This window comes from Culex pipiens, chromosome 1, assembly GCF_016801865.2.
Source record: "Culex pipiens pallens isolate TS chromosome 1, TS_CPP_V2, whole genome shotgun sequence".
Lineage (NCBI taxonomy): Eukaryota > Metazoa > Arthropoda > Insecta > Diptera > Culicidae > Culex > Culex pipiens.
In genome coordinates, this window is record NC_068937.1 from 57458110 (window position 1) to 57473475 (window position 15366).

The window sequence follows — 15366 nt, forward strand, 5'->3', positions numbered from 1 at the left end:
TTCCGCCGGTGCGAGTACAGGTTCGAGTTGGAGTTGAACGTTTTGGGACAGAAGTTGCACGTGTACAGAACCTCGCCGGTGTGGATGGTGACCAATTAATTACTGATGAGTTATGAGTTATCTGAAGGACTTGAACAATCGCGTTGAAACAATATTTGTCACCGTGCTTTACGAGCTATAATGCTAAAAGGTGATTTCGCGGGAAACGAAAGGTCAAATATAATTTATATTATGCTAACGCAGTTAAAAACGAATCTTCCCATGAAACAATCGCGAATCATAGAACAAAGAAACCCGACTGACTAACGAGAAAGACGATCGCGATATTTGAACTTTACAATCTAACTAAGAAGAAAAAAAGCCACGTCAATAGAAAGGAATAGACAAACATACAGGTGACCACAAAACGGACTGTCTCGACTGTCATCGTGACAACCAGAGCAAGCCGCACATTCACACACACACACACGCACACACTCACCCGACAAAATCACCGACGACGAACGACGCGAAAAAACATGCAACCCGACGGACAGGCATCGCAAAACGGACTGGCTCAACTGACATTTTTTCAACCAGAGCCAGCCGCACCTTCACACACACACGCGCGCACTCACCCGACAAAATCACCGACGACGAACGACGCGAAAAAACATGCAACCCGACGGACAGGCATCGCAAAACGGACTGGCTCAACTGTCATTTTTCAACCAGAGCCAGCCGCACCTTCACACACACACGCACGCACTCACCCGACAAGATCACCGCAAAACGGACTCGTTATTTTCCAAATTCAAGGTTTATGAAAAAATATATTTTTGCTCTCTTATTTTTATTTAGCCCCTGAATTCCCGCCAAAAAGTAATTTTTGTTACATTCTACTGAGTATGATCGTAGTAGCTGTTTAAAACAGGAATGAGTTAAATATCGAAGAATTTTGAAAGTTGGTAACAATTTTCCCACTAAAATAGACGTAACTTTACAAAAAATGGATAAAATGTCATACTTTTTTCTCCAAAATTGTTCTTCATTTTGTTTGCAATAATGCTACAACATTAGTTTTTGAATTTAGACATAACAGTTTATTTACCAGAGCAAATCGAACATATTTTTTTGAAATAACACTATTTCACACCTCCTTATGACGCTGGGACTCAAGTAATGGACCGATTTTAGGTGTACTATGTCAGGAACATATTTTGGGAACTTAGAATTGATATCTTGATGAAAATTAACTTCTTTGTCCAGAGTTAGACCGAGATTTTAGACGTATTTTTGAGGTTTTAGGTGATATATTAGGTTTTTTAACTTCAAATCGAGATAAAATGAGTTTTCACCGACAGAATATTTTGGGAATCGTTTTTTTCTGACTCAGAATAGTCCCCCCAACAACCTCCAGGAGGAATTTCCGAGGTGCATGCAAGTTGCATAATAATCCCCTTCTTACCCACCGTGAGACATTATTTTTATATTTTTAAAATATAGGCCGCGATCTATTCTCAGTATGAATAATTTGCCTTTTTAAGCTTCATTAAAAAAAACTTTATCACTGAAAAGTTGTTCTAGAAAAATTCATTAGCTTTTCCTTACTTATTTATTTAAAAATAAAGAAAATAGAAAAAAAAAACTTCGATTTGAAGTAAACACAGTAGAAACCGAAAGAAATTTAAATTTCACAATTTTACGAAATGGATCATTTTGTTTTCTTGCAAAATTTTTCAGTTTGGAAATATCGATGTAGAAATTACAAGAATTAAATTCATGAAGAATGTTGTTATAATATTATAAAATTTGATCTTAAGATTATTTTTTTAATTCAGACAATCAATTTTTTTTATTTAATATTTTATGAACAGCCTTAAGGGCCGGTCATAGAATTATTTTGAAAAGCCATCGCGGGGCGAATGAAATGGCTTCAAGGGCCGGATCCGGCCCGCGGGCCGGACGTTGGGCAGGCCTGCAATAGACAGTATGGTATGAGAATGATGATTGTATTTTAAAGAATAAAAATGAGAAGCTGGATGTAGTAGATGTAAAATTAGACAATAAGTCATACATAGAGATAAAAAAACAACCAATTTATAGGACAGATAAAGAATTATTCAAATAAATAAATTCGCAATAAAATAAAAAAAGATTTGACAAATGATAAATAGACTTAATATAACTAGTATATTAAAGAAAAGTATATTTTTAAGGAAAAAAAAAAAACAAAGTTTGTTACAGCAGTATCAATTGGTAAAAAAGAGTGGAAAAGCTTTGAGAGATAAGAGAATCAATAGTTAGTAAAATCAAAATCAAATGATGGATAATAAATAGAAGAACCAGTGAAGAAGTGGGAATCAGTAGAGCAAACAAAAAATAGGAGATAGGTGGTAGCTGAGAATGAAGAGAAGAGAAACCCCGTTGTGCGATGTTTCAGGTACATCCACAGCAGATGACTCGACTCAACATACTGCGAATCAAAACAATACCGTCTACAATCACAAATTACTTCCCTTTCTCACACTGATGCGACCCTTTCTTCTAGCCGTCTCGACTCTGTCCCGCGGTGGTCAAAGGTTTACGAGCCGTATCCACAGGCCACCAGGGTCTAAGATTTCGAAAATAAAGTGTCCACGTGGTTTGTGGATGGTCCCAATTTAAAAAAAAACTTATATTTTTAGATAGCAATTGAAATTGCTATCATGTACAAATCTCTATCGTAAATTCAAGATTTCTCGCTAGAAAAATTCGATCGTAATTTCTGCAAATTAAGGTGCAATTTGTGGATGATAGATCGAGGATTTGTCGATGGTACTTCGAAATCTTACTATCGAGAAATCTCGACCGTGAGTCGAGAAATTTGGAGTGATTCTCATATGTTTGACAGGTTAAGCACTTGCTCCTGACTCCATTCAATTTGCTGATATTCATATCTCAACAACTTATTTTGTAAAACTTTTGATAGAATCCTGTTTGCTCACTTCCTATCGAGTTATTTATCACTAGTTCCAAGACTGAATTGCAAGCAGTTCTTGTGCTGGGTCACGTGAGATTTTGTATTCCGGTAGGTCGGAAAACAAGGAACACGGGGAAGAGCACGATGAACGCTGGCTTCAAAACTTTAAACGCCTACAATGCCTTCGGAGTGTCTTAGCCAAGATCAAACACCCGCAGTTCACCATTATAAATAGACCTTGTTACAACTAGAGACGCATTCGACACAATTATTCAAAAATCAAAAAAGTAGTCATACTTACGGAATGGTTAGCGCGGTTGCTACTGCAGATCGTCGTTTTTGATGAGATGTCCGCCTACATAAACCCACCTGCTCCCTGCTGTTCCGATGGCGGTGGCGCTGGAAGCAGCGACGATGGCGGCGCAGGGTGAAGCTGTGATGCGGCGGCCATCGTCGGTATCAGGGCCGGATTGAACGGTGGCAACTCGGCGCCGCCGCCGACGCCCATCGAGTTGGCCACGGCTGCGGCCGCCGTCGCAATCGCCGCGGTCTCCGCCGCCGGTTGCTTCTTGAGCTGCAGGGCCAGCTTCCACTCGGCGTACTCGATCGGGTGCATCTTCCGCCGGTGCGAGTACAGGTTCGAGTTGGAGTTGAACGTTTTGGGACAGAAGTTGCACGTGTACAGAACCTCGCCGGTGTGGATGGTTTCGTGTTCCTTTTGGGACGCATGGGGAGGAATAAACATTTTTGTGGGAGTTATGAACATGAATCTAACTTACCTTGAGGTCGATTGGCCGCTTGAATGCCTTCTCGCAGTACTGGCACTGGTGCACGCGCTGATCCTGGTGCATAAACTTTTTGTGACTTTTCAGCTGCTCCGGGTTGGGGGCCATTTTGCCACAAATATCGCAAGCAACCGGCCCCGAGCTCTGGCAAATACGTCGGTGAGTCCAGATGGACTTTTTGTTTTTCATCCACTTGAGACAATGCTCGCACTGGATTTTAAGCTGCTCGAGGCCTTCGGCGCTGTGCGAGAGCTGGTGCGTGACGAGGTCGGACCGTTGACGGAATCCACGGGCGCAAATGTCGCACACGTACTTGGCCGCTGCACCGTGCTTCGAGTGCTGGTGCGTTTTATACGATTGGTTCGTTCTGAAAGCAATGTCACACTGTTCGCAGTAGAAGCGCTTTTGAGCAATCGAGACGTGTTTCAGTCTGTGCGATGTCAGGTGATAGGCCTTGGCAAAGGTGGCCCCACATTCGTCGCACTTGTGGATCCGGTCCTCCTCCGGGACGTGCGTGTAATCGAGGTGAAGTTTAAGCGCTAACCCGCTGTGGAATATCTTGGAACATGTTTGACACTTGAACTTGTCGGGATTTTCGTGATATTGCGCGTGCTGGTAGAGGAAGGACCGCTTGTAGAACTTGTGCTCACAGCAGACGACCAGCGGATTGCAATTGTGCAGCATGGTCGTGTGGTCTTTCAGCTCGGCAAAAGTATCACAGCTGAAATTGCACTTGTCACAAAAGATTGGACAATATCTTCGGATGAACTCGTCTTCCTTGGCAATATCTCTCTTTTTCCGCTCCTTGGGAACCTTTACCTCAGAAGGATCTTTAGGTTTCCTAGGAGCATACTTCTTCCTCGGTTTCTTGACCACTTTCAGTGCTCTCGTTCTTTTCGGTGCCTCATCGGAAGAGTCATCATTCCTCGCCGGATCCCAGTCAGAGTCCTCATCCGATTCATTTTGCTCTTGCTCATCATCATGCACCGGCTCCGGCTTAGGCAAAGGTAACTTCCTCTTTCGGCCACGCTTCTTTTTTACCGGTTCCTCAACTTCTCTCTCCTCCTCCTCCTCCTCCTCCTCTTCATCCTCCTTCAAATCAGAGTCCACTTCCGGCTCATCCTTAATATCATCAAACGGTTCCTTCACGTCCCGGTCCCCATCGTAATCCTCATCATCGTCCTCGCTCTCATCGTCCTCATCGCTCGACCCGTCCGCAATCTTCTCGCGCTTCACCTTCACCGGAACATCCAACGGCTCAACCTTAATCTCCACCTCCACCGCCAACTCCGAGTGGGACCGCTTCACCTCGCAGTAAAACTTGTGAAAATCGTCAATCTTCTCCCAGCAGCTGGTGCACAGCACACTGCTCGCACATTCGGCATCCTGGCGGTCGGAACAAACCCCCCGAAAATTAAACATCAGACGCAACGTCAAAAAAAAAAAAAAAACAAGAAAAACTCACCGAAAACCAAAAGTGGGTGGTCACGATCCGTTCGACGTCGTCGGCGTTGGTTTCGTCCGCGATGCGCAGATAATTGTCCGTCTTGCGGAAGCACGTCAGGCACGGCTCGACCTGGGACGACGCCATTTAGGGGTGGGAGAAACGGCGGAATCCGCCGGCGGATTAACAGACTGCGAAAATTTTGACTTGACTCGCGAGTTGTTTCTAAACTTGAAAAAAGAAGATGGAAAAATGATTTGACGTTTTGGGGGGCGCAGCAGAAAACAAGCGTCAACAAATTTAGACGTTTGCTTGCCCTTGAGAAACGTTGCGTAGTTGCACGCTCATCTGAATCGAATAATTTTGTAGCCATGATTCGAATCCACTGTTTTCCTCTTGAATTTAAGTTGATTACACTCTGATTTAGGCTATTTGACTGTATCGAGAAATTAAATGTGAGAGTGTGTGCAACATGGAGTTAAACTTTCTGTGCAGTTGCTGTGAAGGTTCCCATGGCACTTTGAAAAATTTAACTCCATGTTGCACGCACACACTCTCACTTTTAATTTCTCGATAAATTTTGAGTAAAATTCATAAGACAGCATTCTGAATACAATCATTGCCATGATTATTCGATAGATGAAAGTGGTGGTAACATCTTTCCTCTTGCTTGTAAAGTTATGAAAATCATCATTCATTGCTGGTTGTCAAACAGGAAGGCGCATTTGATTTAGATTGAAAAATCCTTAAGTGGCTTCAATAAGGCAACAACCGACACTTGATGATTCATTTTGGAGCAGAAATTATTCAAATTTAATTAAATGTAGAGCATTCTAGAGAATGAATGAGAATGAGTTTAATAATTCATGAATGTCAATATTTAAGAAAATTCACACAGCGATCATGATGAGGGGTCTCGCCAACGGCAGCAGCTTCCATTCTTCAGGCCTTAGCTCCAGTTAGAGCTTCGATCAGCTCACGCGGTGCCGGTCGATACCTCCGCATCTCCCTCTTCGGCTTCTGGAACAGAACACCGAGCCTCCTTCGATGGTTTCTGTTGTAGCTGTAAAGCCCGTGATGCTTTACATGCGGGAACTCGTGTTCCAACCTTTCCACGAAAGCGGCAATGTCACGGTGATGTGGATGTGTCCTGAAAGTTGTCATTCTTTTACCATTTCTGATTTAGCCGAATCAATCTGAGACTTCATACCCAAACTTGCTCTCGAGCACGAAAACTATTCGAGGCAGAAGGTCGTCTAAAACGGCAGTGTTGTTTTCCAGATCGCTACACATTGCCCTGCCGAGGAGAAGCTTCAAGGCGTGGACCTAGAATAGGTGCAACAAAATGCGTTAACAGACTACATTTAATAGTTTCGTGTGGACCTACCTTGACATCAACCGCTGCAAAAAGATCCGGCCTGGGTTCAAAGAAGCATTGAGCGTGCGCGTTGTCGACCTGTAAACAACTCTTGGAAGTTTAGTAGTGTTTCAGAAGTGTTGAAACATGTACTTACAGATTGCGACCGGTACCGACGCGTCACCTTCGTCGAAGCTATCGGCGGGACATCGCTCGAGGTCGCCTTTGGCGTAGACTCCTTGGCCAAACTTGCGCCCACTTTCGAGGACTCCGCCGTGTCCGGTGCCTTGCCACCTTGCTGCTGATGCGGTTCGCTCCGGCGTTTCGAGGCCGAACTTGCAACCGCTTTCGCCGCCGTTGCCGAAGCCATCGGCGCGACATCGCTCTCGCTCGACCTGTGACGCTTGGCCGTACTTGGCGACGGTTCCGCCATCGCGGTGATTTGCCTTCGGCTCGACGAACTGGCCGCTGCTTGCGACAAGCTGGTCGCCGCCGTTGTCGGAACACTTGACTTGGCCGAATATGAGCCCGCCTTCGACGCTCCCATCAGTCCAACATGCGACGTGTTGCCATCTGGGTTTTCAACCTGTAATTGATAGTAAAAAGTAAACATTTAATAATTTTAAAACCAAATCTTACGGATATCTACCTTCATCGTTGCTCGCCGCGTCTTGTGGAGCCACTCTTTCCAGTTCACAATTTCAACCATTGGCCGATAATTGACCTTCTTGACTGCGACTGTGGCCGACTTGGTCGCACTAGCAACCGCCTTCGCCGCCGTTGTCGAAGCCATCGGTGGGACATTGCTCGAGGTTGGCGTAGACTTCTTGGCCAAACTTGCGCCCACATTCAACGTCCCTGCCGTATCCAGCGCGTTCCCCTGATGCGTTTCGTTCCGGCGTTTCAAGGCCGAACTTGCGACTACCTTCGCCGCCGTTGTCGGCAGAGCTTTGTTCGCTTTCGACGTCCCTGCCGTATCCAGCGCGTTCTCATCCGGCTCCTGATACGGTTCCTTCCGGCCTTTCGAGGCCGAACTTGCGACCGCCGTTGTTGGCGGAGCTTTGCTCGAGGTCGCGTTCGACGCAGAAACATTCTCATCCGGCTCCTGATGCGGTTCGTTCTGGCGTTCCGAGGCCGAACTTGCGACTACCTTCGCCACCGTTGTCGGCGGAGCTTTGCTCAAGGTCGCGTTCGGCGCAGACGCATTCGACGACCCTGCCGTATCCGGCTCATTCTCCCCGGTATCCTGATGCGGTTCGTTCCGGCCTTTCGAGGCGGAACTTGCGACCGCTGTTGTCGGCGGAGCTTCGAGGTCCGAGGCCGAACTTGCGACGACTACCTTCGCCACCGTTGTCGGCGGAGCTTTGTTCAAGGTCGCGTTCGGCGCAGACGCATTCGACGACCCTGCCGTATCCGGCTCATTCTCCCCGGTCTCCTGAAGCGGTTCGTTCCGGCCTTCCGAGGCCGAACTTGCGACCGCCGTTGTCGGCGGAGCTTTGCTCGAGGTCGTGTTCGACGCAGGCGCATTCTCATCCGGCTCCAGATGCGGTTCGTTCCGGCGTATAGAGGTCGTTAAGTCGTTCCGGCACTGCTCTTTTAGGTGCCGAATAAGTGTCTGTTTAGCAGCGTTTTGATGTTGATGGTTACGTATAATCTCCCACATTTCCTCACAGACCTTCTTTTGATGTTCTATTATCTGCCTATAGTGTTCGCAGAACAGACAGGCCGAACCTTCTGGAGCTTCCCGCGAGCCCCTCGCCGGACTGGTGTCGCGGAGTCGCTTCGCTGGTGGCGGCGTCATTGTTCTAATGATGTTTCATTTAACTATAGTTAAAAAAAAGAGCTTCCACGTTTCTATCAACTTACCGCAACGAAGATGTAAACAGTTATGAACGAAGTTGGCGCGCAAATGTGACAGCTTGGCCAGCAGATCGTTTAACGAAACGAACACTTGCACGGTTGAGTAAGGTTAGTCAAAAATTTGTTCTGAATTTAGCTCATGCACGTCAAACAGAAAAATAAGTTTTGTGTATTTTGATCACGCTTGCTCCAATTTTGTTGGATTATCTGCTGGTTGAATAAAATTTATGAAGGATTCCTCAATTTTGTCAGGCAGCGAATGACCAAGAAGGTTAAATTGCTCAAATAAACGAACAAACAACAACACTCAATTTTGGGTAGACTGGATGCTTCACAATTTCCATCAAACGTGCACAATCTGACAGACGTAAACAAGCAGGCAAAAATGTTGGTCTATTTTCGATTTTTGCATCGATCTTAAAATTTAAGTGATTATAAATGCAGAAAAGAACTTCGGCTACCGTTAAAAGTGTTCAATAAATATTTATTAAGAGGTATTTTTTTCTTGAAATGATATCTTTTACAACAAATTCTAACTTTGACGCCATTTTCACCGGTTTAAAATCCTCCTTCGATAACAGATGGCGGAACCTGCTTGTCTAACCTGCACTAAGCAAGTTCCGGGCCTGGACCAGGCCGTTTCCGTGGGAAACCGGCAGGAAGTGCAGACTGCTCTCTCGAAGCACTTTTGGTTTAGTGTGAGTATTTCGGGTTTTGTTATTGTTTCGGCAGGTCGCCCTTTTTAAACAATCGGGGATTTCGAGATTTCCGGAAGCTTTGTAGTAAATTGGACCAACTCAATCTACCCTGTAGGAGTTCGAATATCGGGACAGTTTGCTTTGCCAGTGCTGCTGGGGACAGATTCATGAATTTAATCGTTTCTACTGTGAGATTGAGCAAATTCACACGGACAAGAAGCACGACACTTTGAGTAACTTTGTAGAGATTAAACAAGAACCGCAGGTTGAGGATGAGGATGATTTCTTCAAGAAGGAACCGGAGGAGGTCGAACACTTTGAAGATGAAAGTAACGGTTTGGAGCAGGATTCTGAAACTGAACAAGATTCTTCCGGAGAGGAGGACACTCGTTCCATCACGCAAGCCGTGGCCGAGTTTATCAGTGAAAACATCAAATTCGATTGTGCAACCTGCGCAAAGCCATACGAAACATTCGAGGAGCTTCGGCGCCACTCGCTGGGGCAGCACGGGAAGCGAGCTTATGCGTTTTGCTGTGGCAACCGGTACTCGCAAAAGTCCAAACTGACCGCCCACGTGCTGTTCCACGTGAGTCCCGACCGGCTGCAGTGCGATGTTTGTTCAAAGCAGTTTAGAACGCGCCGAGCGTGGAAAAGCCACCGGGCGACGGCCCATGCCACCGAGGAGGAAAAGGTTCTGCAGTGTTCCGTTTGTCCGAAGAAGTTTGCCCAGCAGCAGCATCTGAAGCTGCACGAAAAGTACCACCGGAAGCTGGAGGAACGCAAGTGGCACTGCACGAGCTGTGACAAGTATTTTCCGTACGAATCTACGCTGCGGCAGCACAACCGGGGCATTCACGCGTTGGAGGAGCCGGCGAAGGTTGGGAATGTAAAGTTGGAGGCGGTTCTTGAAGAAGCGCATGATGACAAATCTGAAGATTATCAGGCAAAGCTAAAGAAAAGCAAGATAGATAACGAGCTAATTGCACAGCACATCAGCCTAGAGTGCGATACTTGCTCCAAAAAGTTCGAGTCGTTCGACATGTTGCAGAAACATTCGACGACGGTGCACTTTAAGCGTGCCACAGTTTTCTGCTGCGATACCAACTATTCCCAAAAGCCAAGCCTCGTTGACCACATCCGCTTCCACGTCGATCCTGGCCAGCTGCAGTGCGAAATTTGCTCCAAGCAGTTCCGGCAACTGCGAGCTCTCAAATTTCACCGAGATACCGCTCATGCCAGCGAAGACGACGCGGTTCATCAGTGCTCGATGTGTCCGAAGAAATTCGTTACCGAAAAACACCTAAAAATCCACCAAAAGTACCACCTGAGAATGAACGAGCGCAAGTGGCACTGCGTGGAGTGCGATCGCTACTTTGCGTACGAATCAATACTGCGACAGCACAACCAATCCGTTCACACCAAGACTTCCCTGTACATTTGCCACATTTGCGCCAAAGAGTACCATATCTACACGTCGTACTCGACGCACATGGCCGCGCACGACGAGAGCGGACAGGCCAAGAACAAACCCCCCGAAGAGAAGCTCCAATGTCTAGAGTGCAAAGCCTGGTAAGATTCCAACAAAAACAAACAGAAAAAAATCCAACCAACTGACCAAAAACACTTCCCAACAACCGGCAGGGTCACCAAGCGGGGCTTCCGGCGGCACATCCTGCGCCACACGGGCACCCAAACGTGCGACCAGTGCGGCCACGAGTGCCGAAGCGCGATGGCCCTGCGGTACCACCAGGCCCAGCACCGCAGCGGCGACTTTGGCTGCACGGTGTGCGACAAGACGTTCAAGGCGCAGCTCACGCTCAAGGTGAGTCGCAAGCACGAGCACGAACAAACGTCCTCATTTCCGGTGTATATTTCCGCAGGAGCACATGGCGACGCACACCGGAGACGTACTGTACTCTTGTGATTTCTGCGACAAAACGTTCAACTCGAACGCGAACCGAGCGTCGCACCGGAAGAAGATGCACCCCCGCGAGTGGCTCGAGGATAAGATGCGGAAAAGGGGCGAAGGAGCGGCGGCGGCGGCTGCGACGGAAGTGACAAACGTGCTGCAGGGCTGAGCTTTCCATTAATTCTGTAGATAACGTGAAAAGAATCCATTAAAACGCTACTTCAACGTAGACCAGGTTTCCGTTCTACTTTTAGTCTGAGTACACCAGCAACATGGCCCGTGCCTGCCTATGCTGTTTCTTGGCATGTGTTCCACTGTCCTTTTCCGTGTTTGGTTGTTGTCCACGATTACCAGTGCATTTCTTTTACCGAGTTTTTGTTGGAGATCGAAGCATGCCGTACGCGCGCTGTAGCGTGTTGGGTTTTTGCTCCGCGTTTTTTTAGTTTTTCATTTTTATAGTTTTTTAACATAAAGTTTAAGTTCGGATTTTGAATTCTTGATTGTAGAGGCGATAATAGAGCGACGGAGTTTTAAATTGTTGTTGGATGAAGTTGTGGTTTCCGAATGTCGAGCGACGTTTTTGTTTTTGGCATAGGGGTTTGTTCAAATATTACGTCCAGAGATTTTCGGGATTTCAGATTGTAGTAGGCTTATGCTTTGGGATGTTCCCCTCATTGCAATGATGTATGCTTGGCTGATGAAAAAAATTACATAAAACTTTTTTTTTGTGATTCCGTCGTGGTGGTCGTGGAATTACTTAGAGGCAGGGGGGGGGGGCAGAATGGACACCCTTGGTTTTGGGCTTTAGAATGGATTTAGACCAATTGTAAGGCAAGTGTCTTATAAAGGACGTCAAATAACTTCACCATACCGAAAACGACGTTTGAATTCATTGTATTTTTCGAATTATGAGCACAAATGTAAATTTATTGACAAGACTACGCAAATGTTGTTTATTTCGAGGTTTTTAAATAAGCTTTCTGAAAAGTTGGATTGTTTGAAAAAGTTTGCTCAATGCTTTACTACTAGATGTTACTACCAAGGTATACAACAATACGGAACCTTAAAATCATTTAAAGACTTGGTGGGGGAAGTGTTAAATTAAAATCCACTTGGGGGCAGAATGGACCACCCTTATCCTGCCTTATAAAAACAATCAAAAGTTATGAAATTTGGATTAAATGGATTATTTCACTCCTGGTAGCTTCACAAATCACGTTTAATGAAACATTAGTTGATTTTTTAGTTGTTTTGATGATTATTTGTAAAAATAGTGTCCTATTTCAACATATTAACACTATTTTCAAAAATCTTTGTTTTGGTAAGTGACTATTTTTATTTTTATTTCATGGAAACTATGTTAGAAAGGTACCTTAAGTAATTTCTTATCTCCCTTCAACTTTGTATTAGACTAAGGCTACCAACTGTACGGATTTTTTTCCTTACCATACGGATTTTCGAACCTCTTCGCGGATTTTTAACAGGCCGGAATTTTTGTAGGGAGTTTTACTTTATTTTAACAACTTTTTTTCATTGAATTGCTTTTTTGATTTGGTCGAAGCTTTTGTTAACTAGAAATTTTTGGTTTCTGTGTGTTTGATTTAAAAAGGGAGAGTTTTCCGGGGTTTTCTTCAATTCAAACTTGATTATCAATAATTCTAGAGTTTTTAAACTATTGTCTTGCTTATGTTGATAGGATCTTTAAAAAAACTCTAGAATTGTTCTTTTAGAAATTCCTTACTAAATATATTCCATTTCTAAAAGCTTTCTAAAACTTGTGAAAACATTTGAACATTTAACAAATCTAGAGTTTTTTTAAAGGTTCTATAAACTGTTGTGTTTCACATGCTATAGGACCTTTTCAATAAAAAAAACTCTGGAAAAGTGTTCGTGAAAACTAAGAGCGATATTTTTCTTAAAAACAATCTTGACATTTCGTAAACTTTTAAACGTTTAACAAAACAAAATTGAAGAACATAATTATTTGATTCAAATCACGGTTTATTTTATGAATACTTTTAAACGTGCAAGTTATAAGCACTCTGATAGCATTTTGTGAAATTTGTTAGCTGTAAAAACGACACAGTTTTATATTTTTAAGATTTATTAAATTTAATTTATCTAAATAATTCAATGACAGTTTTTGTTATACCATGGTGGCATATCGGCAAAGTGTACGGATTTTTGCTCAGAAAGAGTTGGTAGCCTTATATTAGACAAAATGGCTTGTTTTCTAAGGTGGCCCATTCTGCCCCGCACCTTGAAAAAAATTCAAAAAATTTTTTTTTTTAAAGTGGCTCAAAAACAGTTTTAAGCTGAAAAATTTCATCAACCAAGTATATAACATTGAAGGTAACATCCCAAAGCATAAGCCTACTACACTGAATTCATAAGTTTTCATGTTTTTCTATGGTTTGTCGCGCATTTTACTTAGGCGGGCCATTCTGCCCCCCCCCCCCCCCTGCCCCTACTTTTCTGTCATTCTCGAGCGACGAAACGGCCTGCTTTTCTCTACCAAAAATAACAGTGAAATAGTAGTTTATGCAACAAGTTGCAAAAAGAGGATTTTTTCAGCACGAGTCGTACATTTATCCAACGAGGTTCACCGAGTTGGATAAATACGACGAGTGCTGAAAAAATCAAGTTTTGCAACGAGTTCCATACAACATTTTTTTCCAATTCCGAAAACACCCATTGAGTGTTATTCAGCCTGATGGCAAGATTGTCAAATTGTATGTATGGGCCGCGATACTCACATTGGTTGGACCGTGGACCCCGCTATTTGGTCGCTTTACCCCTCTGACGCTAAATATAGGGTAAAAGAGCCAGCAAATGTGCAATTGAAAAAAAGTTTTTTTTTTGTGAAAAAATATTTCAAATTGTGTTTTTGATGAATAATTTTGAATATGTTTGGTCGAAGAATAAATAACTAGAAAAAATAAAATATTATCCAGCCTTTGAGGACGAAATCAATCGTTCACATTTTTTTATGTTAACTTTATTAACATATTTTAGTGTTAAATGAGGTTAAATGTCAATATTCCAAGAAGATAATGTACAGCTTGTGACGATAAACTACCTTTCCTTTACTTAGAAATCGTATCCAGAAGGAAAACGATCACCAGCTATGTTGGTCCGCACCGGGTTCTGAACTCCCATTTGCGAGGCGGAAGCCTTACCGCATGGCTCGGTCTTAACAAAAAAAAATAACTAGACAATAAATAACAATTTCAAATTACAAACCTAAATATTAAATAAACTTATTTTCAAATTTACTTATAAATGGCCTGTATACCCTATTTTGTGCAACCAGTTTATGGAGCATTCACCCTATATGGACTGTGAAAAGTGAGGTTCACTTTTTGACAAGCTTGCCACCAGTCTGGTGTTATTTTATGTCAAATTTTCATGTATTTTGTCAATAAATCGTTTAAATCAAATTTTTTTTTGAAGAGTGTTACTTTTCGGAACAAGTGCTGAAAAGTTTAACTTTTCAGCACCAATTTCAGTGCTGAAAAGTAGAACTTTTCAGCATTTATTTTGAAAAGTGTTGCTATTCGATTCTGCTATTTTGACGTAGACTTACGTCTTTGTCGAAGGTACTGGGGTGCCATTCCAAAAAACCGGACCGAAGGCCCTGGAATATTGCGTCATCCGTCAATCGCTTATATCTTCCTTCCCTCAAATCGAATCGGCACGATTTTAGTTCCATTCGATTCGAAAATTATTCAGCAATTTGCTATTAAATTTTCAATTTTGGCAAAATAGTTTTACTATTGAAACAACTCAATGTTTTAAAATGTTTTCAAAATGCAGAGATTTTGCAAGCAAAATGAGCGCTTCCCACTCACGGACGCAGCGCGACCGGTACCGGTCGCGAAAAAGGAGGGGAAGTAGCGGGCCGAAAACATATATAAGAAACTGCGCCAGATTTCAGACCATCTTTCACGTCTCATACGTCGGACCGGCAGCAGCAGCAGGAAAGCTCAGCCCAGAGCAGCAGCAGCAGGAGAGAGACCAGAGTAGCAGCAGTAGGAGAGAGAGGGACCAGAACTGCAAAAGAAGCGCGCATCGCCTTCTCGTCGTCACCGTCAGCCAGTTGCCTCTCGATGGCCGGACCGTTTGGATCTTTCTTGGTGGTGGGTGAGGATTTCCCAACTCTTCTGGGTGGCCTCACTCCCCGCCTCTCGTCCCACCCGTGATGAGTCAGTGAAATGCCTTTCAGGCAGGGTTGCCACAAATACAGATTTATCTGTATTTTACAGATTTTTGAGGTGATGAGGTCATACAGAATCTGTATATAAAGAAATACAGATTTTAAGAAAAACATACAGATATACAGATTTTCCCGATTTTTTATTAAAATTAAATA

The 15366-nt window shown here is 43.9% G+C and overlaps 3 protein-coding genes across 3 annotated transcripts in view; 1 reads left to right on the forward strand and 2 right to left on the reverse strand.

Moving 5' to 3' along the window:
• Window positions 1-3159: 3159 nt before the first annotated feature.
• LOC120424528 (transcription factor grauzone-like) lies at window positions 3160-5419 on the reverse strand. The gene is made up of 3 exons (XM_039588687.2): window positions 5192-5419; window positions 3721-5112; window positions 3160-3656 (listed from the first exon to the last, which is right to left on the reverse strand). Exons 1-3 carry the CDS (start codon window positions 5315-5317, stop codon window positions 3297-3299), a joined length of 1878 nt encoding a protein of 625 aa, XP_039444621.1. The 5' UTR covers window positions 5318-5419; the 3' UTR covers window positions 3160-3296.
• Window positions 5420-6024: 605 nt separating this feature from the next.
• Window positions 6025-8593, reverse strand: LOC120424543 (myb-like protein U). The gene is made up of 5 exons (XM_039588707.2): window positions 7177-8593; window positions 6685-7113; window positions 6558-6626; window positions 6381-6496; window positions 6025-6320 (listed from the first exon to the last, which is right to left on the reverse strand). The coding sequence occupies exons 1-5, from the start codon at window positions 8326-8328 to the stop codon at window positions 6113-6115; spliced, it is 1974 nt and encodes a 657-aa protein (XP_039444641.1). The 5' UTR covers window positions 8329-8593; the 3' UTR covers window positions 6025-6112.
• A 156-nt stretch (window positions 8594-8749) lies between these two features.
• The window catches only part of LOC120424547 (uncharacterized), a 41750-nt gene continuing 35133 nt past the window's right edge, over window positions 8750-15366 (forward strand). Inside the window, exons 1-2 of the mRNA XM_052711688.1 lie at window positions 8750-8881; window positions 8969-9085. Of these exons, the coding sequence (XP_052567648.1) occupies window positions 8969-9085 (117 nt within the window). The 5' untranslated portion in view covers window positions 8750-8881. The remainder of the gene's footprint in view (window positions 8882-8968; window positions 9086-15366) is intronic.